A 25682-nucleotide genomic window follows, 5' to 3' on the forward strand; every position below is an offset into this window, starting at 1 on the left:
TTAAAAAAGCAAACAATCTAACTAACATCCCACCAATCCGATTCATTCATTCATTCATCCATTCATCCATCCACACATAAATACATACATTTATCCATCAATCCGTCTGTCTTAAAATTTATTCTCATTGCATATTTGGAGTCTAATTCTTAGTTGTTTATAACATATATATATCAATCCATCTATATTACAATCTATATTACATATGTATACACCACATCTATCATTTATCAATTCTTACATTCTTATTTCTTCTTTTTTTTAATGAAAATTTGTTAGTAAAAAATAAATAAATAAAATTTTTGATAAAGTCTTCAAAAAATAAAAACAATTTAATTCTAGCACTAATCTCAACTATTTTAAAAATACATGAGCAATTTATTATTATTTTTGGTATAATATACTAAGAAATTATTAACTCATTATAATGCATACTCAATAATTTGCTTAACAAACGGTTGAAAATTCAATTTAAGGTTTAGTAAACAAAAATTAAACCCTCAAAAGTTTTTTTTTTAATATTTTTAATAGCTTTTTTGATAGAGATTGATTTCTACTAAAAATATTATTTGTTTATAAAAGGAGCCCTATAGAAAATGAATTAAAAGGGTAAAACATAATTTGAATAACTAACAAACGATGAGAAAGTTGCTTTATTTGGAGAACCAACAAAGCATACATTAAAGCTGAAGAACATAAAAGTCATCGATAGATAAATAAGTAAAACTCTTTAAGAGTTTATTAAATTAAATAGAAAGGATACCAAATAACAATCAGAGCTTTTTTTACAGAAATTTGTTATAAAACTTGACAATAAATATAAAAGCTTTTGGGATATTTTCGTTTTATTGACTATAGCTTATAATGTTGCAACTGTAGCATTTTAGTAATCCTTTATTAATATTTTATTCTTTAAATTTAGTGTTTTAAATATTGAAATTATGATATATTATATAATAAATATGTAATTTTAAAGATTTTAACCAATTTTTACAAAAGCGTAACATTTGATACAATTGAGGCATTGTAAATCGTTGATATTATAGTTGAGGTAGTATTTGGTTTAGATATTATTTTAAGATTCTTTCATGAGTATAAAGACCCAGAGTCTTTTGAAATTGTAAGTGATATAAAAAGAATAGCACATAGGTATTTAAGGTAAATTATTAAAAATAAATAAAAGGTTTTTACTAAAAATTATATTATATTTAATTATTATATCAAGATTTTGGTTTTGGATTGATATTGTTGCTCTCATTCCTTGGGATGTTTTATTGGCTTAAGGCTAATCGCTTAAACTCATAAGACTAGCAAGATTACCTAAATTTTTGAGACTGCTTGAGGCATAGAAGATGGATGATTTGCTTGATATGCTTTTAGAAAAGTTTTCACAAAAACAAAAAATGAATTACATATTTTTTATTCGTTATTTGTATAAATTTATGAAATTCGTTATATTTGCTATTGCTCTTACCTACTTCATTGGGTGTATTTGGTATATATTTAGATACAAAAAGACCATCAACTTATAAATATTTTTAATTAATAACTGATTTAGGTATCTGGTAGTTACTTATGCTGAGAAAGATTCAGGAGAAGTTGGTTTTATAGAAAAGTATGGAATTAACTTTTATGATAATAAGAGAAAGTTAGTAATCTGCTGTTATTTCGTAATGACAACTATAACAACAGTTGGTTATGGTGATTACACTCCATAAAGCAATAATGAAAAAATTGTCGGTATTATCATTATGATACTGGGTATTGCTTTCTTCTCTTATATAATGGGTACTTTTAGTATTATTTGATCAAAAATAAATTTATCAATATAATTTACATAGGAAACTTTACTGATGTTTTAACTAGCTAAAAAAAGCTTGGTGAGGGCTTTAAAAGCTCTGACCTTTAAAGATGGCTCACATCTTTATGTAATTCAAAAAACTATATTTTTAGTTTAAGTATGTTAAATAACATTTTAAATTTAATTTAGCTAAATTTAATTCTAAACCACTTCCACAGAGCCTAGTTTAAAAGATTGATGATCATTTTAATTATTTCTGGAAACATGATAGACTTTGTGATTTAAAGAAAGATGATAAATATTTACTTTCTATGCCAAAACCAGTTAGAAAAGATTTGATAAACTATCTCTTTTATGATATTTACAAGCTATTCCGTGGTTTTTTTCACCTCTCTGAATTCTAAGACTCCAATTTTTTCTATGAACTTTCATTTGAAATTTTACCAAGAAAGTAAAACATTAAAGAATAACTCTTTTTAAAAATAAGATTAAACAACTCTTATTATTTATTGAAAACTTTTTTTTTCATCACTCTTAAAAAATTTTATAAAATTACTATTTTTGACACATGAAATATTTTAGAAATGTTAATTAATAAATTAATTATAATAGGTATAACCCAAAAGATTATATAATAAAATAAGGAGAAGAGTTTTAAGAAATTTATTTTATTATGGAAGGAGAAGTAAAAAACATTTTAAAATTTATACAAGTGATTAAAGTAAATGTTTATTTTAAAAGATGAGAATTAGCTTTAATTATGAAGAAAAAGAAGTATTTAGAACACTAACAAGGGGACACTACTTTGGAGATTATAATATATTTTACAATCAGTCAAGCTAGTATGATTACAGTGCTCATACACTGCTAAAAGTATTAGCTATCCCTAAACACAGATTTATAAAATTGCTTGAAAAGTATGTAGAAATCAAGAACAAAATATATTCATATTCATTTTAGTTTTACAAACAATAAAATAAAGCTATGGTAATTTTTTTTTCAAATTTAAATAGTTAAAAAAGCTGACTCTCTTTATGTATTTATTTATTTAAATAGCTTCTGAAATTAAAATAAGTTGTTAGAGAAATCACTAAAGATAAGCCAAATGAAGAAGATGTTCTGAAAATTTTTAAATAAGAAGTTATTTAAAAAGTTTCTAAAAATTAGGCAAATGTATTCCCATTTAAAATTATAAATTCTGGAGAAACTCTATCGCTGAATGAAGTTGAAGAGAATATTCTCTAGTTGGAATAATAAATAGATAGTATTGCTTATAAAATAAATTTGATAAAGAGCAAAATAGAAAAAGAAATTGATGAAATTGCAGATAGTGTATAGGGAATCAAAATGAACATGCTCGAATCTGAAAGTTGATTTGGTTGTTCTATTTTCTAAGAATTCAAATATGCTATATCTTTGGAATTTTTGTACAAGATGCTTCCCTACTACCATATATTTATTTCACATTTGAATTTGCTTTTCAGTTAATATTATAAAAATAAATTAATCCAATAGCTATTTATCAAAAAAACGAAAATAATTCTGATTTGGTTATTTAAAATTATATTTCATTACAATTAAAAATAAAAAAAATCAATTAAAAAAAGCAAATCATAGATTATCCTATCTTTTTATTTATTTATTAATTTGCTTATTTATTAGTTGTTGTTTTTTTTTGAAAATCGTTCGAAATCAATGAATAAAGAAGTAAAAAATTAATTCAAAAATAATAAGTTTGGAATTATTTGCTTTTATTTCATTTTGCTTATCGATTTATATATATATATATGCAAATATATATATTCACATCTCTTTTAAAATTATGTATGAATTTTTTATCAGTTTTATTTGATACATTTTTGAATTTAATTATCTTTATAAAATAAATAATAAACTTTGCAAAATATCCCTGATGCTTTTTATAATGAATTATTCAAACTGATAAATTAAATATTAAAAATTGTAATTTTAATTAAAAAATCTAAACATAGAGAGAGATTAAAAGCCAAAAAGTGTAAAATATAAGCTTTATTTGTTAGAAGTTATATAGACAATAGATCTTATTTGAAGTCTCTCATAGTAAGCTTTAGCATTATCGATATTTACAGGCAATTATCAGATGTTAGGAAAATCTAAAATCGGATTGTACTTTGAAACGATCCTGGAGATTATTGAAGACAAGCCGAATTTTACTATACCTGTTTTTTTTTATTGCTTTATGATCTAAATTCTTTTTCATTAGATTGCTGGATATATTTTTTCTAACTTTGAAGATAAACCATTAAGTGAATAAAAAGTGTCATTTGTAGCACACATTAATGAAATAGCTCCTATCACTTTCTTGCTCTTCTTTAAAGGAAATGACACTCTGTCTTTAATATGTTTTGCTTTTATGCAATTGTTAATGTATTTCTACTTCATATATGTAGGGATTCTAACTTATCTAAAGAATTTCAAAAAGTATTTTTATTAGAAAAATCAAAAGGTCTTTCGCTAAACAAACTAGTTCTTGAACGTATTCTTTACCTTTTATTGGTGGCTTTTTTTTACGCCATACATTGAAATCAACAGTGGTATGCTCGTATGTGGAGACAATAGCTTTTTAGTTTAATTTAGAGGTAAATCTTGCAGTGGAAAATCTCCTATAATTACAATACTCTCTGTTATTGGTCTCTTTCTAACAATAACTACAGCTTTTATTATTGTTTATTTCTTTAGAAATTATGAATTCAATGAGTAGAATTTACTTAAAAGGCGCTTCCATTTTATAATTTTATTTTAACTTGTTGGGAGATTTCTTCTGACGTTTTTTTATTACCTGAACCTGCCTTCTGTTTTAGTATTTAAGCACATAGTAGCTCAAGAAATTGGAATTTGTTTCCTCTATGATACTTTAATGAATTGGCCTTTTAGCAATCATACTGTAGCAAAATTCTACAGCTGTGCCTCTTGTATCTTCGAAATTTCTATTGTATTGTGCAATCTTTGGATGTTCAGCTCTTTTATGCCATCAACTGAATTCTTTTATTATCTAGTTTTTTTAGGTAAGTAAAGAATTAATTATTTTTTAGTTATTAATAATGTAAACATTCTACTTCAAGGAGAAAAAAAATTTATTTGCCAGTATTAAATTCTCATTATAGAAAAATTATTTTTTGTTTTTTTGCCTTATATTAGATTATAATCTATTAGAACTTTTACAGTATAGCAAATATATTTTTTTAAAATTTCAGGTTTACTCTCATCTGCGTTAATGACTCAAATGTGGCGATTCAAATATGAAACAATTATGAGAATAGATTAGGATAAATTTTAACTTTTTTTCAAATAATCTGATTTTATCTTAGAAGAAATGGTAAGGCTACTATTAGACAGTTAGAGAGACGAGACTAGTAAATTTAAGCTATTTGAAATCCTAATATTTCATTAAAAAGTTTGTAAAGATCCAGAATGTTATTGCCAAAAAAATAATTTTAAAAATTAAAGTAATAACGACTTAGATGAAGAAAAAGTTTTTAAGTTAATTGATTCTATTTTTAAGTGGATTTTGGCTTCTAAAACACTTTAAAAGAATTTAGATGAGTTTGAACATCTCTCTCTTAAATATATCTCTTACCTTGCTAAGTACAGAAATAATACTTCAAGGGCCTACTATGAGTTAAAAGTAAATAAATTACTTTACAATTTTAATCAATTAAGTTAATGCCAAATATCTTTTTTAATAGTCCATACTTTCTCAAAGGAGCAACATCTCATTCTACTTCAAGATTATTTCTAAAATTTTATCAAAATCAATTGAAAATTAGATGGAATAATAATATATAAAAAATAATGTCAATTAAGAGTACAGAGAAGATCTGGATTTAACTGTAGTTTGGAAGATGGAGGAACTAAAACAAAATTTCGTTCCAAAGATATCGCAAGCATTAAATCATAAAGTAGTTTATTGGGAGAAGATGAAATAAGGTTTTTCAAAAATGGAAGATTGTATGAAGTATTCTATAGAAAAAATATAAGATATCGAAAGGCTAGATAAATTCTTTTAGTTAGAACTAAGCAGAATGGGCTCTGATGAAAAAAGTTGCTATATTTATTACAAAATATGCTCTATGTTTGAAATACTGGTCAGAAATTAAATTGTAAGTGCTATGAAGTTAGAGCTTAACGCAAATGAACTAAGAAAACGAGACTAATCCAAACCTAGCGACTAAATACATAACTTCAAGTTAGCTAAATAGCAAGTTATTTCATTTCTAGTATCATTTTCTAAAGATAGAGGTAGGATAGTTTCTAAAAAAACAGCTTATACAGCTAAATTCTTTGGTTATTAGTAAGATGAAGTAGATAATATCAAATACATTAACGATCTAATGCCTAAATATATTAGCAACATTCATAATTAACTAATGGAAAATATGAATTGGTAAAAAATGAATTAATACAAATTATTTCTAACGTTTATGTTTGTTTTAACTAAAAGGAAAGGGACATCAAAATATATAAAAGGTAGCATTAAGTCTTACTACTCAGATAAAAATGGATTTATTTATCCAATAAAGACATTTTTAGACCATTCATTTGGGCATTTTGATGATTTTTGTTTACTTTCTTCTGTGTTGAAAGTGACTACCTCAAACGATTTTATTGTTTTTGATGAAACAGGAAAAATCTTAGGAATTTCTGAAAGTATCTATTAAAAGTTGTTCAGTTCAGAAAAGAGAATGTCTATATAGAAGCTGTATAAATCTGGTTTCATCTTTCTTTTGTTTAAGGAAATAGTTAATTAAATATCGGCCAACAAAAAAGAAATAAACACAAATTACAGTGATTAATAGATCATTTAAATAACTAATACAAACAAAGGTTATTTTAATTTAAACCATAACTTTGACTTTATGTTTGATTAATTCCACCAATATATGTAAGACAATTCAACCCAAACGCTTCAAATAGTTACATTCTTTTTTATAAATAGGCTTCTAGCAGGCAAAGAGCTTGAAAATTCTAATTCTGGATAAGTTAAGTTTAGAAGTAAATAAGGTACTAAAAAAATAAAAGATTTTACTAGATCATATGAAAACTCGTCATCTTCGATGAATATTCCTTAACTTAACTTGCTTGAAGAAGGTTGCTCACAAACATTAAATAAATTTTTTGAGTATTACTCTGATACAAAAGCTGATTTATAAAATACAAAATAATTTTCAAACTTTGATACTGGATCATAATTTAATGAATAAATATAAATAAGATTATTTTTTAAATACTAATTGCAATACGAGTGTATAAAATATAATTAAGACTAGAAATAGATGAATATTTTCCATTTAATTCTTTCAGATACCGCTGTTTCTAAGAGGAGAGTAGGATCGAATTATTAATCCAACATGAGCTTAAACACTTATATTAATTCTACTCAAGTAGGAGGTGCTTCAAGTTACAGACTTAAAACATTTATTTCAAAGGGTGGGGATACTGATTTAGGGGGATCAGTTAGGTTAACTGATGAAAATCGATAAAATATAGCTCACTAAAATAAAGATTAAAAATAGTAGCAACATTTGTAAAATGTATTAGATACGAATAATCATTATGAAAGTAATTTATTTATTTGCTTACTTAGTTTCTTATATTTCAAAAGAATTAAATTTATTTATTCAAGTTCACATAATTTAAAATTCTACTAATAATTAGATAGTGAAGATGATGAAAATTGGGAAGATTATCATTAAGACCAAGGATCCCCCAATAGAAATTAGACACAAAATAATGCCAAACTCCATTCAAAAAGTATAGGAAAAAAGAAAGAGTAAATAGATTTAGAGCATATTGATGAAGCTGCCAACAAAGAAGAAGATTCTAACAAATAAGCTTCTATTAAAAATGATGGGGATTAAAAATAACTTAAAGCATTTGAAGATTTGAATATTTCTTCACAACCTACTAAAGTCACCAATACCAATTTGACATTTTCAAATAAAAAAAAAGGAAATGGACAAGATATTTATTTAGATAAAACCTCTTAAAATGGATTAGTTAGCAAGTAAATGCTCAATGATTCTATTTTAAATGAATCGAATATTGTCTCAGGAGAAAATAAAAGCTTTCTTGAAGCTAGCTTTTAAATAGAATAATCTATGGTGAGAAATAATTTCTAACTTCTATCCACTACCAACAGAAATATGAATGACTACCCATTATCTATGACTGGTAGAAACAATGAATCTTAAAGGCCAGTACTGGTAGGTCCAGATAACTTGCAAGCAGAGTTTTTTTCACCATAAAATAATATGAGATAAGCAATAGATTAAGATGAAATAATGATAACTATGGATGACTAAAAAAATACAGAACCTCCAATAAGCTTAAGATTCAAACAAGGAGTTCCAGAATAATAATCTAAGTTTTTTCCTAAATCAAGTAGCAATCAAAACGACGAAAATCCTCTTCCAAAAGCATACTCCTTTATTGAGTAAAAGCCTACTTTATAGCCATAGTATAGTGGAGTTTAAGAAGACTTTGTAAAGGTAAGTTCATTAAATCCTATTAGAGACTCAAACCTAGACGATGCTATGAAAAATGAGGATTTAGAGCAAGATTATTAAAGAATATAAAAAAAGAGGTCTCTTAAAGACTCTACAAAAGAAAAAAAGAAAAAGTACTCTTTGAGATCTGAAAATAACTTAGAAGATGACGCCAATTAGCAGTAGTCTCTAGCCTCTCACAGTTCAATCAGAAGTTCTTATGGTACATAATTTGTAAGGGAGATTCTTAACTCTAAGAGACTGCCTAATGCCTCTAAAAATTTTAATTTAATTTAGCAGCTGTTTGTAATTGGATTTATCATTATTGTTTTAGTGAATGTATTTTACCTTTCTTAATAAATAACTATTATTTCTGATGATATGAATAATTATTTACTCTTTGCTAATATGACATCTTCAGTAGGTAAAGGACTCATGTCTCTTATTGGCTTGAATGAAATTTAATATAATCTCCTTGCTCCTAATGCAGTTTAAAACACTAAACTTTATTAATAGTACTTAACTGAGGCAAGCTAGTAATTTTAAGATAGTTTCCTTGATTTAGAGAATAGCCTAACAACAGATGTATAATCCTTATTTTCAAGCAGTGATTAATAAATAACTTTCTATGACTACACTTATACAGGTAGTCTATAAAAAAGTACTATTTCAGTTTTATAACTGATTTATATTTTCTAGAACGCTTTACTATTAAGCAGTTAAACTTCATCTTAAACACATTAAATTCCACTGAAACTAGCCTATTATTAATTGAGATTTAACTTTAAGCAATTTATAGACAGAATGTTTACAGTTAAAAATAATTAAGATAGTAACATAAATAATAACATATCAACAATTAACTAAATATATATAATAAGCACAATTATTTCATGCATAATTTGTTTTTTGGTTGTAATGGCTTCTATACCAATGATACAAAAAATAAATTTATTTAAGGAGAAGGTCATTCTACTTGTTACTCGTATAAAAGTTGACGAAGCTGATGTGGAAATTAGCAAATACAAGTAATGTATAGAGGAACTGTAAGATGTAGAAGAGTCATATTTGAATACAGACTTTTTTAAAATATTTACTTCTAAGAGAAAATTTCACAAACGTTCGAGAGCAAAAGATGATGGAAAAGAAAATTAAGAATACATATATGAAGAAGATTTAGAGCACACCTACAAAGTAATGCAAAAGAATGAAGGAGGTTAATAAATTAAGCAAACAATAAAAAAGTAATCAAACCAAAGCACTATAAAAAAATCTAACAAAAGTTCAAGTAGATTTAAGTAAAATGTGATAAGCTCTAAAATATTTGATTAAAGATTAGGACTCGCTAAACAATTTTTTAGTTTTTTGTCTTACTCGTTTATCACTATTGGGTTCTTCATAGCAATTTTAGTATTTATAGTATTAAGAAATAATTCTATTACAAATTCTTTGAATATATCTTAAATTACTCTCAATACTTAATACTCTCTTGGAGCACTTTACTCTTATTCAGAATTGAACGTTATCGAGAAGCAATTTTCTAATGCAGATCCTTTTTATCCTGCTCCTTCACTTTCTTAAAGATAGACAGAACTAGGATATTAAAATGATTATATATAAATTATATAATCTTTTAATTAGGAAAATATTAATAATATTTATGGAAATACAGCAATTTCTAGCTCTTCAATTTCTTAAATCAAAGATTTGTTCTAAAATAATCTTTGTAATTATTTTTCCTAGTATTCTCAATGCAGTAACTTTAATGATGGTATATCTGGTTATATAACTCAACTCTTTTCATTACTTCAGAGTCATGTAAATATTTTTGATTCTACCAAATTTCCTACTTCAACAGATGCATAATATTATATCTCATCTAATGAGCACCAAAGAGTTATTTCAGAAGCATACATTGTCCCTGATTAAGCTATATATTTATTTAACTCAATTATTTTAGATGCTAATATTTAGCTTGTCAAAGATATGTCACTTCTAGTTAAAGTGGTTTATTATGTAGCAGGACCTTCAATAATTTTATTTCTTATAATATTTTTCCTTATTTAATGGTAAAACTTGAAAAATGAACTAAATTCTTTAAGTTATTTGCTCACACTAATTCCAGAAGAAAAAATATCTGAAGAAATTACATTGCAAATGCTAAAACAAATAAGAACCTTCTGATTCAATAAAATATATTGCAATATAAAATTAAATTATTTTTTAAATTAAAATATATTAATTGTTTGTGTAATTAATTAGCTTTCATAAAATACCTTTTTGTGTACAAAATTTTTCTTAAATTGGTGTAAATTAATTAAGTCTTTGAATTAAGAAGAATATTTTATTTATATTCAAAAGTTTTTGTTTTTTCATAAAATATTCCAAATAAAATTTATAATTTTAATTCAGCTTATAATTTTCAAATTTTGTAATAAGAAAAAGAAATTAAAGACAAAGTGAAACAACTAACTTAGATTTTCGATTTTTAAGTTTTTACGACATTTTATATGTTAAGTTTTTAAAACTCGACTTATATTAATGGCATGAGATATTCTTCAGGTAGAGCATGAGAAAATCCTGATTCAGTTTTTTAAAAAACATTTATAAAGGTGGTTGATATTAAATTATCAGCAATAACATAATGAAAGTAAAAAGGGCCACCCAATAGGGTTGATAATATTTCTTACTTTCGAAGACCTTTTAAATAGAATGGAGTAAGATGAAAATTTTTCTATATTTACAAATCTACTGCTCTCCACCAAAGAGTAATAGAGGAGTATTGATAGATTAAATTGAATTCTTCCTTCAATCAGATTTCTCATATAGCTTTCTTGATTTATCATCCATGACCAATTCATCTCACAAGTGCATTGTAGAAAGGGCACGCTAATAGTTGAAAAACTCTTCGAATCAAATCGGAAAAAGAATCTCTAAAGTTAGCTTCACTAAAAGTCTCCAAAAAAGGAGCATCTCTTTCTACTAAATATATAAAAAATATTGTTTAAAAATAGGAAAAGCGAAAGAAGAAAGAAACAAACAAACAAATAAAAAAGAAAGAAAGAAATATTAATAAAATAAATTTGAATAAATAACAAAAGAAAAATTTAAAAAGTTGATTACCCAAAAATATATATTTAATTAATTAAATAAATAAATAAATTAAGAAAATTAACCAACAGACAAACTAAATTATAACCTTAATACAAATAAATAAATATTTAAATATAAATAAAAATTAAAATAAAATATTTTGAAAATCAATTTAAATTTGTAATGAAATTATACTTGCTACTTGCTATTCATTTTTTTAAATTTATTTAGGTTCATTAAGAATTAATTGATTTTGCTCTCAAAATTATCAATTTTAATATTTTAAAAATATTATTTTTACTTTATTTTTTCTTAATAAATAAAAAAAATTTAAATTTTATTAAAAAGAAAAGACTTTTTTTTGCCAAAAAATAAAAAATTTTTTATTAAACAAAGTTTTATATTTTTTATCTATTTGATGAAAACAATTTTTAAATATCAAAATTGAAAACTATTTTATTTATTATTAAATTTGTAAACAAAAATTTTATAAAACAATATCTTTCAATCATAAAATATAATGATTCACTTAAATTCACTTGTTAAATTTGATAAGAAATATTTAGTCTATTTATCCTTGCTTTTATAAGTAAGTTTATAGATATTATTTATAATTATTTTTAAATTTCAATTAGTAATAAAAATATTTTATCATATTATTAATCTTTTTTTTTTACTAATTATGTATTAATTTTAATTTTATTAACTTTAAACTGCAAAAAATATGAATAGTTAAATAAATTAGACATCTTCTTATTTATGTATTATTAAATATAAAGCAATACTAGTTAGCTATTTCGTAAATTAAAATCAATAATTTACATCTACAATTAAATTTCTAAAATTTTTTAAAGATTCTAAGTATAAATCTTTAGTTTTTTGAACTTACTCGAGTTGACTCTGTGTTTCTGTAAGCTAATAAAAAATATATTAAATTAAAAATATATTTACTAAGCTTGATAAATTACTTTTTATTCTATTAAACTATTTTATGCAATTAACTATTCATTTTCCTCATGCAGCTTTTTCTTTTATCCTTATAACTGTAAAAGCTATATAAAGGTTTATCAAAAATAATTTAATAAAATTATTTATTTGTTAAAAAATTATCTACTTCAGCCATTTATTATTCCTACTAATGAAGTGATTCTTTTTATTAACCTTCTACTTAATTTTCAAGTTAAAGTACTTTGTCGTTTAAAATTTTTATTTTAGTAACATATTTATCATGATTTGTCTTTTCTTAGAAAAGTTCATCACTTATATTTTTTATATTATCTTACAAATTAGCATTTTGTTATATTTTTTTATGTAATTCGTCTGCTAAAATTTGCATTGTATGCTTAAAAGTCATTAATTATGCCTCAAAATCTTCTCCTGATTCATATTTAGCAGAATTAAATCTTTCCATTAAAGCAGTCACAGAAGAAGAATCAAGTCCAGATCCCTAATTTTATATCTTTTTTTATTTATCCAACTCATCATTTTGTAATACCTATACTAACCTCCTTTGAGCATATTAAGATCTAGTAAAGAAAAGTATTTTATAACCAATAGGTGAGTATATTAGTTTGTATAGTGATTTATTGACTAAAGCTAATACCATAATATCTTAATCACTTAAAAATATGAATATTCTTGAGAGTAAGAAAGTCTTTTTGAATTTAAATAATGTTGGAATTTCAGATTAATTTTAGTTGAGCTATTTTGCCTAATTTCTCTACGTGTCTATATCCCATTTTACTTTCTTTAGTGTTGCAGCTAAACTATTTACATCTTCTTTGAGCTTACTTATTTCAACATCATTATAAACACTCATATTCTAAAATTCTACCTTTTCAAATATATCTTTTATTTTTCTATTATGAATTCTGTATAAAAAGTATAATCAAAGATATTCTTATCAGATATTTCATATAATTATATTTATTATTTTGTTTGTATTTGATAAGTATACGTTTACACAAATCTAGAATCTCTACACGTAATATGATAGATAGGATGATAAAAAGATGTATTAGACATTTCTTGGAGTACTAAAGTAGAATTTAAAAATTAATATTTCTATTTAAACTTAAAATAAATTAAAAATTTACAAAAAAATAGAAAGAAACTAATATAATATAAATACATTAATCAAAATATTTGCTTAAGTATAATATATATACATATAAGGCATAAAGTATGTAAAAATTTTCTGTTTACCAATCACTTATCTAAAAAATATTACAATTAATAGTAGTAATTATCTGAAAAGATAAAAAAAAGTGAAATGAAAAATAATATTTTTATATTTAAAAATAGTCTTAATAGCCTCAATAACAAACATAAAAATAAAAAAATGATCTACAATAAATATTAGTGTTTTTTAAAATTAAAAAAAGATCAAAAAAATTAATTATCATTTTAAACTATATAAGTAATAATATTTTGATTTATGGTAAGCAGTGATTGGTGTTTAAATAGATTTTCAAAATAAAAGTAGTGATACTAAAAACTTCATTTTAAATTTAAATCAATTTATTGATATTTGATACATATTATGTGTCCATAGTAATAAATTCTGTACAAAAGTATGAAATTTTATTTTAATATGAATTTAAGACTTGGCTAAAAAGAAGAAATCTCTCATTAGTATATATTATTATTATGATGAATTATTTATTTTATAAATATTATCAATTTTTAACAGTTGCCATAAATCAATCTATCTTATAATTGAATTTAAATTTAATGAAAGTAATTTAAACTAATTAATTATCTTTCTAAACTATTGAAATTTTTCAATATCTATCTAATATGATATATGGCACTTATAATTTTATATATTTTAAAAATATTCTATATACAATAAATACATTTCTTATTATCTAACGCTTTATGTAAGTTAATCTATCTAACGCTTATTTAATAAATTTTAACTATATTTACATTGTCAATTTTTCAATTTTCTAAAATTTGTATCTTGAATTTATCTTTTTTATTTAATATTTTAAATTTTAATAAATTATGTTTAAATTTTAAATGCTAATTACCTTTCTGCATGGGTGAGATCTTTTTCACTATATTGCATTTAGGTATCTATTTTAATATCATTATTTGGTTTATGAAAATTTTGATGTAAGGAATTGTGCTAGCATGACTCTAAATATTTAATTTTCTTCTTTATTTTTTTTGTCTACTTATATAATTGATCCAATTTAATTTCAGTAAAAGATGCAAACGATAGACTATCATTCAGTTCTTTCGTGTTGTGGAATCTGTTTTTTAAAATGTATTTAAATTTTAATCACACAAATTTTAATTTAAATTATGTTAAAAATATTAATAAAAATATTTTTGAAATGGTTTAAAATTACAAATCTTCATTTTCGTTGCTGCTTTTCAAACTGTTGTTTCTTTGATTTTTGTTAGAATATTTTTTTGATAAATCTCTGCTGCTTCTATTTGTGTTTGAATAACTTGAAATTTTATTTACATGTATAGATCTAGTGCTTTTTGACAACCCTTGTGATTAATTTAATGATTGTAAACTGGCATTATTTTCTAAGTTTTCAGTTGATTTATTATATAAACTTTGCTGGTGGTTAGCAAAGTAAGGATTTAACAGTGAGCTTTACACTTCCATTTAATTTTGGATATAATTTTATATTGGATTATTTAAATTAACTGATCTTTCTTTAAACGAAGGAGAAGGTTTGTAATTATTCTTTTTTACCTCTAATTCTTTGTAAATATGTTTATCAATAGTTGAGTTTGGTTTATTATTATAAAAATCAGAAAAATAAGGTTAAGAAGAACTGATTTTATTTGCTTATTTAGTTTATGAATTATTTGTTGTGGAAGATAAAATTTAATTCATTGAGTGCTAACTAAAAGTGGCTCCTCTTTTACTGTTGCTGGCCTAGCTATTTAAATCTTCTGTAGAATTACATGGCTTATAATCTAAATGGTGTAGAGTGGATTGCTAAGAAATTAAATTTTTTTGAACATCCTTCTCAAACTTCGATGACAGAGGTGGCATATTATGAATGCTTGATAATGTCTAACTCTTAAAAGCTTTATTACTTTTATTTTTTTTCTTTGTTTCAAATTCTTTTAAAGACTCCATAGCCTCTCTATCAATTTTTTTAACTTCTGTAAACTTATATTGCTATTTTGGCATAAAAAAATCTAAATTTTCTTAGGATTAAAGAGAATTTTGTTTTTTAGAAATAAATGCAGCTACATCTTCTTTGACTTCATTTAAAACTTCCTTTGGTTCTCTGTAAGTTAGAAATTTGTTCAAACATTTAAATTACTCTTTTTACTAAGGAGTCAAAGATTATATTTTAGAGTCTATTTTTTTTTTATGTATTATCCTTCTGTAGTTAAATGTGTTAATATCAGAATTGTTAAAATTCGATTAGTTTACAGATTTAGATTTGAAATGTGAAGCAAGGTATAACTTTTAATAATCTTTAAGTAGTTCATTTGCTTTATTTCTGTTTGTTTCTTACCCTTTCTCAACAAGTAGCTTCGATTTTTCTGATATTGAGTTTAAATCTATTTAAAAAAGTTTGGCATCTACTGATCCAGGTAATATATGAGCTGGTAGATTACTCTTAAATAAATTATCTTTCGTAATAAGACTTAGTTTAGTTGACCCTTTTCTACTAAATTTATTTTAATCTTGTTCATCGATAGATAAATTCATTTTTTCTTAGCTAGCAGATTACATTCTATCTGTCTTATTTTATTCATTGTTATTAGCTGTATCATTATTCAAGCCTAGGAATTTTTTGAATCCATCTTTGTTCTTCATAAATGCAGTAAATGCAATACCCTTTGCAATAAGTTACCTCCTTTAATCATTCGAATTACGATTAGAAGTTTAAATTTATGCTTCTTGGCTAAATGAATTGTCGAGAAAAGTTGGTTTTCTTTCATTTTTAAATTAATTTACTTCAACATCATCACAATTTTGTTACTAGTATTACTAATTTAGCAAAGTAAATGATATTGTATCTTTTTGCTAGTTATCATTGCTATCTTAAACACTAGCATTGTCAGGAGTATCTAGCTGGTTCAAAGATGACTATTTCTGATAATTATCCTTAGCATTTACAACAATCTAATTCTCATCCTTCATAACTTTTTTTAAAAACCTGTTTACCAGTAGTGAATGCTTGGACATTTAAACCAATTATTGTGCATTTTTAATCTCCTCTCTTCGCTTAATTATCATATCAATAATCTTTTGTCTTTGCTTTGGATCTGAAACTTTTTAAATAGTTCTATTAATGGTATCCTTGTCATATACATCTAGCATAGATTAAAATAATTTATTTAATTCTTTATTTTCTGGATTTTATTTTTAATTTTTGCTTTTGTTAGCTTAATTAGCTTCGTTTTCATTTTAATTAAAAAATGAAGATATCCTCCTATAGCTATTTAGCTAATAGATCTATGGATGCTTGCTAAATGAGTTATTCATTTCTGATTAGTTGTCGTTTTCGTTCTATGAATTACTCTAATTTACGTTAGAATTCGTTCTTTTTTTATTTTATGCTGAGTCTAAATTTGCTCTTCTCATTATTGATAAGTAGCAAAGCTTATCTTCAGATTTATTCTTAGCATGTTATTATCTCAATTTTTAAATCTCATTTGCCAAATTGCTATTGTTATAATCTTTGCAAAATATACTTTTTCTCTTTTCCTATAGTATGTTTTTCATAGAAAGAGTTTATTAGTTAAAATTTTCATTTTAATTTTCAGATGTAGCCTTCCTTTAGTTTTTTGGAGTTGATAATGTACTATTAATGTATTGGCCTGAAAACGATGTTTTCCTCACTTAAAATTAAGAATCACCATAATATTCACTATTCATTCTATGTAAAAGTGTTTTAAAATAGTTTTGAGGCAATACTAGGAGCTTTTAAAAAATAATTTTAACTTCTTTTGTATTTTATTATTTCTAGAGATATATGTATTTATTTTAGTTATTTCAAATAAGTTAATTCAATTTAGGTGATAGTATGCTATCAAAATTTTTTCGATTTCTTAAGATTTATCAAACAATCAAAAGAATAATTTGGGTTATTAAGTAAATTTAATTCAATTATTAATGGTTAGAGATTCACCTAAACTAATATCTTAGATTACAAATTTACTGATTAACCTTATAAACTTTTTAGTAGCTAATATAAGATGTAATTCTTGTTTGATTGAACTAAATTAAATTATAATTTTTAATAAACTGCACCAATTTTATTTCTAAATATTTTAGAAATCCTAAAGCAGTAAGATTTTGTTGTTAATAGAATTCTATCAGAGTACTTTATCATAAATAGATTACTTTTAAAATATTTAATGAATTGTTTTTTAAAGTTTTTGGAGCTAGATTAAATTATAATTTTTAATAACCTGCACCAATTTCATTTCTAAATATTTTAGAAACCCTAAATCAGCTAATGATTATATTGTTAATAAAATTCTATCAGTTTACTTTATCATAAATTGAAATATTTTTAAAACATTTAATTAGTTGCTATAGAGTGTTTTTAGGAGCCAAAATTAGAATTTTTCTTGAAAAATAGGGTAATAAAAAAATATATATTTATTTTTGTATTTATCCCCCTAATTATGAACATTATCCATATGAAAAATATTGAATAGATTAATTTATTTATATTAGACTTGCAAATTTACTTTGGACTAAAATACTTTTTATATTTGCTAAAGCAATAATAGCAAGAAATTATTAGTTCTTTACAAAATTATATTTTATAACAAATAAAAATAAAAAAAACATTTTTCCTTTTAATTTAATTTATGGCATGATCAAGTAAAAAAAAGCATGAATAGTAATAAATTTACTAAATAAAAAAACATCTAATTAAATATGTATTATTTTAATGAAAAAAAGCATTATCTTTTATATTATTATAATAATTTTATACATAAAAAAAAGAATTTAATTTGTAAAATTAAACTTTTTTGTTGTTAAAAATATGAATACAGAATTAATGATGGAATTTAATTACTAAAACTAAGTAAAATTAATAATATTAAAATAAAGGAAAAGGTTTCACTTTTTCTTTTTTTGAGCAGCTTTATATTCAGCAATAATTTGATCTTGAACTTCCATACCTTTACGCCATTTAAGTTCTCTCTTCATACGAACAATTTATTCATTACATTAATCTACAAATTCTTTTTCAAGCTAGAGTTCCTCTTGAGACTTTAACAATTCTTCTACTTCTAAGATAGTTGAATTCATATCTTTAAGAACAGTAGCCCAATCTGGAATAATGAATTTAGGTTCTTTCTTCTTTTTCTTTTTAGGAGGAGCTGCATAGACCTTAAGATCAGCAGGTTTTTTTGTAATTGGATCAAATGGTTTTTTAGTTTTAAAATCTATATAAAGTGGTTCGATATATTCAGCCCTCACAGGATAATCTGTGAATTTTTTATATATGTCTTTTACTCTAATACTCCTAGCCATTTTCTCTTTCATAACAACAGCTTCGTCAGTATAATTGGAAGCAACACCATTTTTTTATGCCTATTGATTACATATATAAAATTTAAATAAAAGTACAATTTTTTTAAATTTACAATTTCAATCAACTTTTCCAGCTTTTAAACTTATTCTGGATTGCAATTGCCAATGTCTAAATTATCAAACTCATAACGAAGGTCTCTTTCAGATTCTAAACGATCAATTTAATTTTACATAAGTTCTAGAACATCAGCATCTAACTAGACACCTCTTTTTTCAGCATCTTCTCTAAGTTCTCTTATTCTGTTTGCTGATTTTCTAATAGTTTTATAATCTTTAACAATTTTTAAAGAAGAAATAAATTCCTTAATATGATTTTAAGTCTTAAGTCTTTCTTAAATGATTTTAGCATCATTAAGAAGCTTAAGGTCTATCTCAATAATTAAAACATTTTATTATTATTATATGCTGTATTGTTCAATTTCATTTAATTTTTCAGTGAGACCTTTATATTCGTATTCTTTCATCTTTTCTTTTAACTATTCTGAATGATGAGCTATATTTTCCCAACACTTCAAACATTTGCCATCCATTCTTTCTTGAATAGAACTGCTGTGATTTTCCCATGCCCATTCAATTCTGTAGTATTTATCACAAAAGAATTTTCTGCAAGTTGAGCACCAATGCTTTTTAATTGAATCATTAAAGACCTTTTAAATAGAAAATTGATTGATATTCATTATTATATTGCAACTAACAAAAATTATCAAATTAAATGAATTTATATTTTAATTTAAAGTTATTAGATACTTCGTTTGTGGCAGCACATCTCAAAGCGAGTTTATGACTTTTTGTAAGAGCAATAATTTCTGGATTAGTAGCCAAATCTAATACTTCATGTCCACGGCTATTCTTACCAGTAACTTCAACACCAAGCATCATAAAACATTAAAATACTTGCAGATTTCCTCCACTAGCTGCCAAATGCACACAATTATTTCCAAATGCATCTATATCGTCCCAATTGAGACCATTCTATTAAAAATAGAAAAAAAAAAATATTTTCAATTAGAAAATATAAATAAATTATATTATTTTATTTTCATTGTAAATCAATGATTTACTTTAATTAATATCCAAACAATGTTTAGGAAGCCTTTATAACTAGCCCATTATAAAGGTGTTTATTTGATAGAAGTATTAATGACACCTAAAGTTGCCCTCTTATCGTGAAGTGTATCTTCAACATATTACTTGTGGGCATCATATTATATAAGTAATCTAACAATATCTGTATGTCCTTTACAAGCAGCCCAAATAATTGGTGTCCATTTTTTCTTATCTTCGTGATTAATGTTTTTATATTGCTTCTTCTCTAAGAGCTTCTTTAATTCTGCATACATTCCTTTAGAAGCATAAGAAATCAATTTTTCATTCCCCTTATTTTTAACTTCTTCTTCGTTCTCTTCCTCTTCAAGATCGTTAGGATCTAAATCGTCTCTATTATCCATTTCCTATTTTATTTACTACTATTCTTAATTGTTAATAAACAAAATCTTATATTCTTTATGTCAAGTTTTTTGTTTATTTAACTAACTAACTAACAAACAAAAAAAATAAACTAAATTGTGTTAAATGATTTAATTTTCTATGATTTTTTCAATATAATTTTTCTTCTATCTTTGTTTGTTATGTTTTTTTCTATTAAATTTTGTATACTCTCTACATAATTGATAGTCAGTTTTCTATATAAATTAGGGGTGTTTGATAAATTGAATGATTATCTCTCAATTAATAGAATTAAAACTTAGACATTAATCAGTTGCTTTTTTTTAATGATCAAAAGAATTTTTATTATTAATTATGATTGTCATATATTTATTTATTAATTAATTAATATATAGATTTTCTGACTTCAAAAATTTTAATTTTGCCATTTTTTATTTACAAAAAGCTTGAAAAGAATTTTTGTGAAATTCATTTTATTTAATGATTAAAATGGAAATTTTTCAAAAAGTAAAATGAAAATATTGAGATAAGTTTGTTTAGTTTTGGTATTTAGACTTAGTATGAGTAATGAATTTTGTTATAGATTTATAAAAAAAATAAATTATAAAATTTATTTAGCAATAAATCAATTATTAGAACTGGCTCACATGATATTTGATATTTTTTGTATCTTAAATTTTAAATTTTGAGCAGAATTTTATTTTTGAAGATTAAATATTTAATTAAATTAAGAATTATTTGATACAATTTAAATAGTTTTTTTAGTAGAAATATAGATAGCATTAACAAAGATAAATAGATGTCTTCTGCCAGTATACTTATTCCCTCTAAATTTATTGCAATTATCCTGCACGTAATTATATCAGGATGCATATTAGCAAATTATGTAATTACTTACTTTTTTACTGCCCCAAACAAATATTGTTTAAAATTGAATATCTTAGGAAGACAATATTTTGTCAGCAAATATTAATAAATTAAACTCAGATGGTTCTACTAATAGTTAATGGTCAACGGCATAAGCAAGGTGAATATTAAAATATTAAATCTAAAAGTAAATATATCTGAATTAAAAATAGTATTGTAGCTGCTATGGTTACTTCTGAGATATTTTTATTTATTGAAATTATTATCTTATTTATTGGAATCAACATGTACTGCGATAAGCTTAACATATTACGTAAAATAATAAATAAAAGTGATAGAATCTTTAAAATAAAATAAAATTAATATATAGAAACAATAGGTCATAGCATAGGTGTAATTCTTTATTCTTGGTTTACATTAGATAGCTGGATGTATAATGAAATTTGGTCTCCTTGGTTCTTTTTTAGGTAATTAATTTTAAATTTCAATTCCTTAATTGCTAACAAATAAATAATAAATAACAGTTTTTGCCCTTTTGCTGGTGAGATTTACTAGGCTGTTTCATCATTACTTTATTACAAAAGATATAGAGCTTGATATATCATAATTGATTTTATTAATAATGAGGGAGATCTTTTAAATATTTTTGAAATAACTTAAAAATAAGTAAGTAAATGTGAAATAAGTAAAATAAATAGGAAAGAGTATAAATTGCTTTGCTTGTATATAATATATTATATATTAATAATATTTTAGCTATATAAATATTAAATTAATTATCAATTCTCTAGTAAAATTTTTAATTTTATGAAAATACTTAGATTTTTTCAAATAACTAATTAAAAGCATTTATTAATACAAAAATTTTATAGTATATTAGCTTGAATTGCCTAAAAAAACAATTTTATAAATTCATAATTACACAATTCACCTCAATTAATTATACTCTCTTTTAAATTTTTATAAACAAATATTTATTAATTATTTATTAAGATAGATAACTTAAACTAAACAAAAATTTAAGCAATTTTCCCTCTTAAATAATTAAAAAAATTAATTTTTAACTTTAAATATAAAACAAAATGCTTTTCTAATATTTAAAAATTTAGCAATTAAATTAAATATGATGATTAAATATTTTATTCATCATCTAATTTGATAGTTTTATTTTCAAAAAGGTGAAAAAAGCATTTAATAAATAAATTTTATGATTTTTGAAAAAATAAAAGTAGTATTTTTTAAAAAAGACAAAGTATACTAAAAATAATAAATTTAGATTTTATCTTTTAGCTAAAATATATAAATAAATACTCAATTTTAAACTTTTAAAATGCTTTATAATTAAATTTTATTAGACTCATAAATTGATATTTTTAATATTTGATTTTATATATTATTTTTTATTTAGTTTGCATGAAATCAATCTGCATGTTTGCTTTTGAAACTAACATTTGTTAATCATAGTTATCATGTTTTTAGCAGTAATTTTCAATATTTGGTTTTTTATTAAATACTAAAATAAGAACTAGAAATCAAAGTGAGAAATTTAAAATTTATGGGAAATATAGAAAGAAATCGATGATAAATAATTAATTTAGAGCTTTAGATGATATCTAAACTTTAAACTCTAATCTAAATAAAAATTATTTTGTTAGCTTTAACATCAACCTATTACATCTTAGATTTTTTAACAGTTTTTATTTTGGTTTTTCTGATCATTAAATAGATATTTATTGTTTTTTTAATTGGTTCTTAACTTTTATTTTTAATATATTTAGAAAAAATCAATTTATATGTTTTTGGAATGAAGATTAATAATGAATAGGAGGCTTTTTTGCAGATTTGTTAAAGTATAACTGTATAAATTTCGTCTATTGCAAATTACTAAAATGGCTATTTTGACGATTAGCTGGTTTTTAATCATATATAGGAAAATTGATTATCCTTTAAGAATTTATATTTTAATCTGCATAGTTTGAATTCATAACTTAAGATTTTTCATCGTTATTTTGATTATCGTTTAGTATTGATGATAATATTAATTATGGTAACTTATTCGTATTTTTTCTTTACCACGGTGAGTTATAACTTTATTTAGCTTCATTATTGTTTTATGTATTATCTGCTTAACTAATTTTAGGATAGTTACTATTTTTTTAAGGTGTTTATCTTGTTGAATCAAATTCATTTTTTTAATTTCCGTTTTTAATTAACCCAATTAAATTGAGGGAATCTCTAGAATCTTTTCTGCTTTAACGAAATGAGCTCTTCCTACTTTTGTGATCCTCTAATTTGCTAACAGTAGAATTTACTTAATCGTAATCTGGGTAATTTCTAGCTGATTAAGGTAAATAAATCTACTCCTCTTATTCCAAAAATAATTATTATTGTTATATAATTTATTGTTAATCTTTATTTGCACTTTGATGGTGCTGCCTTTAGTTTTTTAATAAAAGAGCTTGTTGATTAGCTGCTTTCTTTGAACTATCTTTCTATTACTGTTAAGATAATTCAATATTATTTCCTGCAAACACATTTCCTTTTAAAATTGGAAGGTTTTTTTATTTTAATTATATATTTTAAGATGTAAGAATATCTTCTTATGTTTAATATTTTTGTTTTTCAATTTAAATAGGAGATCGCTCGTTGCTTATGTCATTCATTACTACTTTATAATAAAAGAGTTAATCAAAAATTTAGCTTTTTTATTTTAAACTTACACGTTGGGATTTTAATCTAAGATGATTATGAAGAAATAGATCTCTGCTTACATCTTAGAGATTTAAATTTTTTAAATTTAGCTTATTAGTTTAACATAGCTTACTAAATTTAAGTCTGTTCTGATTGCTAATGCACAATCATTTAAGCATTTTTTATTGGAGAGCGCTCAGTCTTTCCAATATAAGCTTTAGAAGAAGGACTGTCTTTAATTTATGCATTTTAAAGACTACCTCTTAAAAAGAATTAATTTTTAGGAGAGAGTGTTTATTATTAATGCTATTATTATATTACATTTACATCAAAATACTTTTATAAAATTTTTTTTTCTAATAGTTTTGCTTGACTGATTTATTAACCTAACTCAAATGAGTCAATAATTTATTATTTACTAGTTTAATCTGCTTCTAAAAATAAAGAATTATTATTTGGATAGTTACTATTGCTTGATTGTGAAATCATACCTCCATTAACTCCTTGTACTATTTCTTTATTCGAATTTTCATATTATCTAATTTAAGACTTTGATTTTCTTTTAAAATTTCGAAGGACTATTTTTTCATCAAAGCTACTATTTTAATTATTGTTATTTGGAATACTATTTTCATCTAATTTATTGTTTTGTTAAATAAAACATTATTTGTGTTAAGGAAAGTCTACCATAGATAAAGTTTTGGTAGGCTAATAATTTTTTATATCAGTATTACTCTAAAAATTATATAATTCATCCTATCTTTCCAAATTGTAACCTTAAGCCTTCTACTAATCATCAATCTTAATATCCTAATCGCATATATATACTGTACAGTCAATTGGCTAATTAAGGCTGTGAAAAACTTGAGGAGTATAGTAGTATTGCTGTAAAGCAACATTTTATTTATTTTGTGATAAATCATATTTTTTAACGCTTTCTTCATTCTTTATCACTGTTTTTTTCTTTTTACTTTTTTTTCTCTGTTTAGTATGAATTGAATATTTGATAAACTGATGAGACCCTTCTAGCTCTGAACAAAATAGGTCAAATAAATTATTATTTTCTTACTCCCAAGGTCCTATTTCTTTATTTTGTTTGAGATTTTCAATAAATAAGCCATCCTAAATGTATGAATTATTTAAAGCCTCGCTTATATTCTTACTAGATTATTTTGTAAGGCACTTCTAATATCCATCCATTTAGTAAAATATAAAGATATTTTAGAATGTAAATATATTGATATAAAGAATATAGATAAATTTTGATATTAATTAAAGAGATAGATTAATTTGTTTCTATATATTTATGAATGATTTGGATTGAGCGTTCATTACTCAATTTATTAATAAATATTAATTATTATCAATTTCTTTTAATAATCTATCAGTCATTTATATTCACAAGTTTTAATAAATTTTGATTTATATAAATTCTTTATAAAAAAATTTAACTAATCTTAAAAAATAATTCAATTTTTAGTGTAATGTAAATCTCTGTACAAAAAATATAAAATTAATGTTTAATTCTTTAAAATATTTCTTTTTAATACTTTTTAAAATCATTTAAAACCTTAATTAAGCTTGCTTTTTATTAATACTGACTTTGCATAATATAAATTAAAAATTCAGTTAATATAAAAATCAATCATGTGCTTATGAATAATGTAAATCTCATATTTTATTTTTACTGGTATTAAGAATAATAAGGCTTAAT

The 25682-nt window shown here is 23.2% G+C and overlaps 7 protein-coding genes across 7 annotated transcripts; 3 read left to right on the top strand and 4 right to left on the bottom strand. All coding sequences in view use genetic code 6, as the record gives it.

Moving 5' to 3' along the window:
* Window positions 1–596: 596 nt before the first annotated feature.
* On the top strand, window positions 597–3175 carry TTHERM_01179790 (cation channel family protein; the record flags this gene model as incomplete). Its single annotated transcript, XM_001030011.3, has 9 exons — window positions 597–886; window positions 1000–1158; window positions 1226–1495; window positions 1559–1788; window positions 1842–1928; window positions 1991–2252; window positions 2414–2486; window positions 2543–2788; window positions 2858–3175. 9 exons carry the CDS (start codon window positions 597–599, stop codon window positions 3173–3175), a joined length of 1935 nt encoding a protein of 644 aa, XP_001030011.1.
* A 745-nt stretch (window positions 3176–3920) lies between these two features.
* Window positions 3921–10509, top strand: TTHERM_01179810 (transmembrane protein, putative; the record flags this gene model as incomplete). Its single annotated transcript, XM_001030013.2, has 6 exons — window positions 3921–4845; window positions 5035–5465; window positions 5527–6224; window positions 6282–6722; window positions 6777–7399; window positions 7496–10509. 6 exons carry the CDS (start codon window positions 3921–3923, stop codon window positions 10507–10509), a joined length of 6132 nt encoding a protein of 2043 aa, XP_001030013.2.
* Window positions 10510–11651: 1142 nt separating this feature from the next.
* Window positions 11652–13237, bottom strand: TTHERM_01179820 (F-box protein; the record flags this gene model as incomplete). Its single annotated transcript, XM_001030014.2, has 2 exons — window positions 11652–12470; window positions 12533–13237. The coding sequence occupies 2 exons, from the start codon at window positions 13235–13237 to the stop codon at window positions 11652–11654; spliced, it is 1524 nt and encodes a 507-aa protein (XP_001030014.2).
* A 1116-nt stretch (window positions 13238–14353) lies between these two features.
* TTHERM_01179830 (hypothetical protein) lies at window positions 14354–17287 on the bottom strand (the record flags this gene model as incomplete). The annotated part of the gene is made up of 3 exons (XM_001030015.1): window positions 14354–14393; window positions 14454–14678; window positions 14778–17287. The coding sequence occupies 3 exons, from the start codon at window positions 17285–17287 to the stop codon at window positions 14354–14356; spliced, it is 2775 nt and encodes a 924-aa protein (XP_001030015.1).
* Window positions 17288–18487: 1200 nt separating this feature from the next.
* TTHERM_01179840 (ankyrin repeat protein) lies at window positions 18488–20412 on the bottom strand (the record flags this gene model as incomplete). The annotated part of the gene is made up of 4 exons (XM_001030016.1): window positions 18488–18964; window positions 19018–19611; window positions 19712–19936; window positions 20026–20412. 4 exons carry the CDS (start codon window positions 20410–20412, stop codon window positions 18488–18490), a joined length of 1683 nt encoding a protein of 560 aa, XP_001030016.1.
* A 797-nt stretch (window positions 20413–21209) lies between these two features.
* Window positions 21210–21874, top strand: TTHERM_01179850 (transmembrane protein, putative; the record flags this gene model as incomplete). Its single annotated transcript, XM_001030017.3, has 5 exons — window positions 21210–21296; window positions 21355–21437; window positions 21490–21590; window positions 21648–21744; window positions 21802–21874. The coding sequence occupies 5 exons, from the start codon at window positions 21210–21212 to the stop codon at window positions 21872–21874; spliced, it is 441 nt and encodes a 146-aa protein (XP_001030017.2).
* A 1187-nt stretch (window positions 21875–23061) lies between these two features.
* TTHERM_01179860 (transmembrane protein, putative) lies at window positions 23062–25300 on the bottom strand (the record flags this gene model as incomplete). Its single annotated transcript, XM_001030018.2, has 2 exons — window positions 23062–23942; window positions 23998–25300. 2 exons carry the CDS (start codon window positions 25298–25300, stop codon window positions 23062–23064), a joined length of 2184 nt encoding a protein of 727 aa, XP_001030018.2.
* Between the last annotated feature and the right edge of the window lie 382 nt (window positions 25301–25682).

This window comes from Tetrahymena thermophila, assembly GCF_000189635.1.
Source record: "Tetrahymena thermophila SB210 genomic scaffold scf_8254456, whole genome shotgun sequence".
Taxonomy (NCBI): domain Eukaryota; phylum Ciliophora; class Oligohymenophorea; order Hymenostomatida; family Tetrahymenidae; genus Tetrahymena; species Tetrahymena thermophila.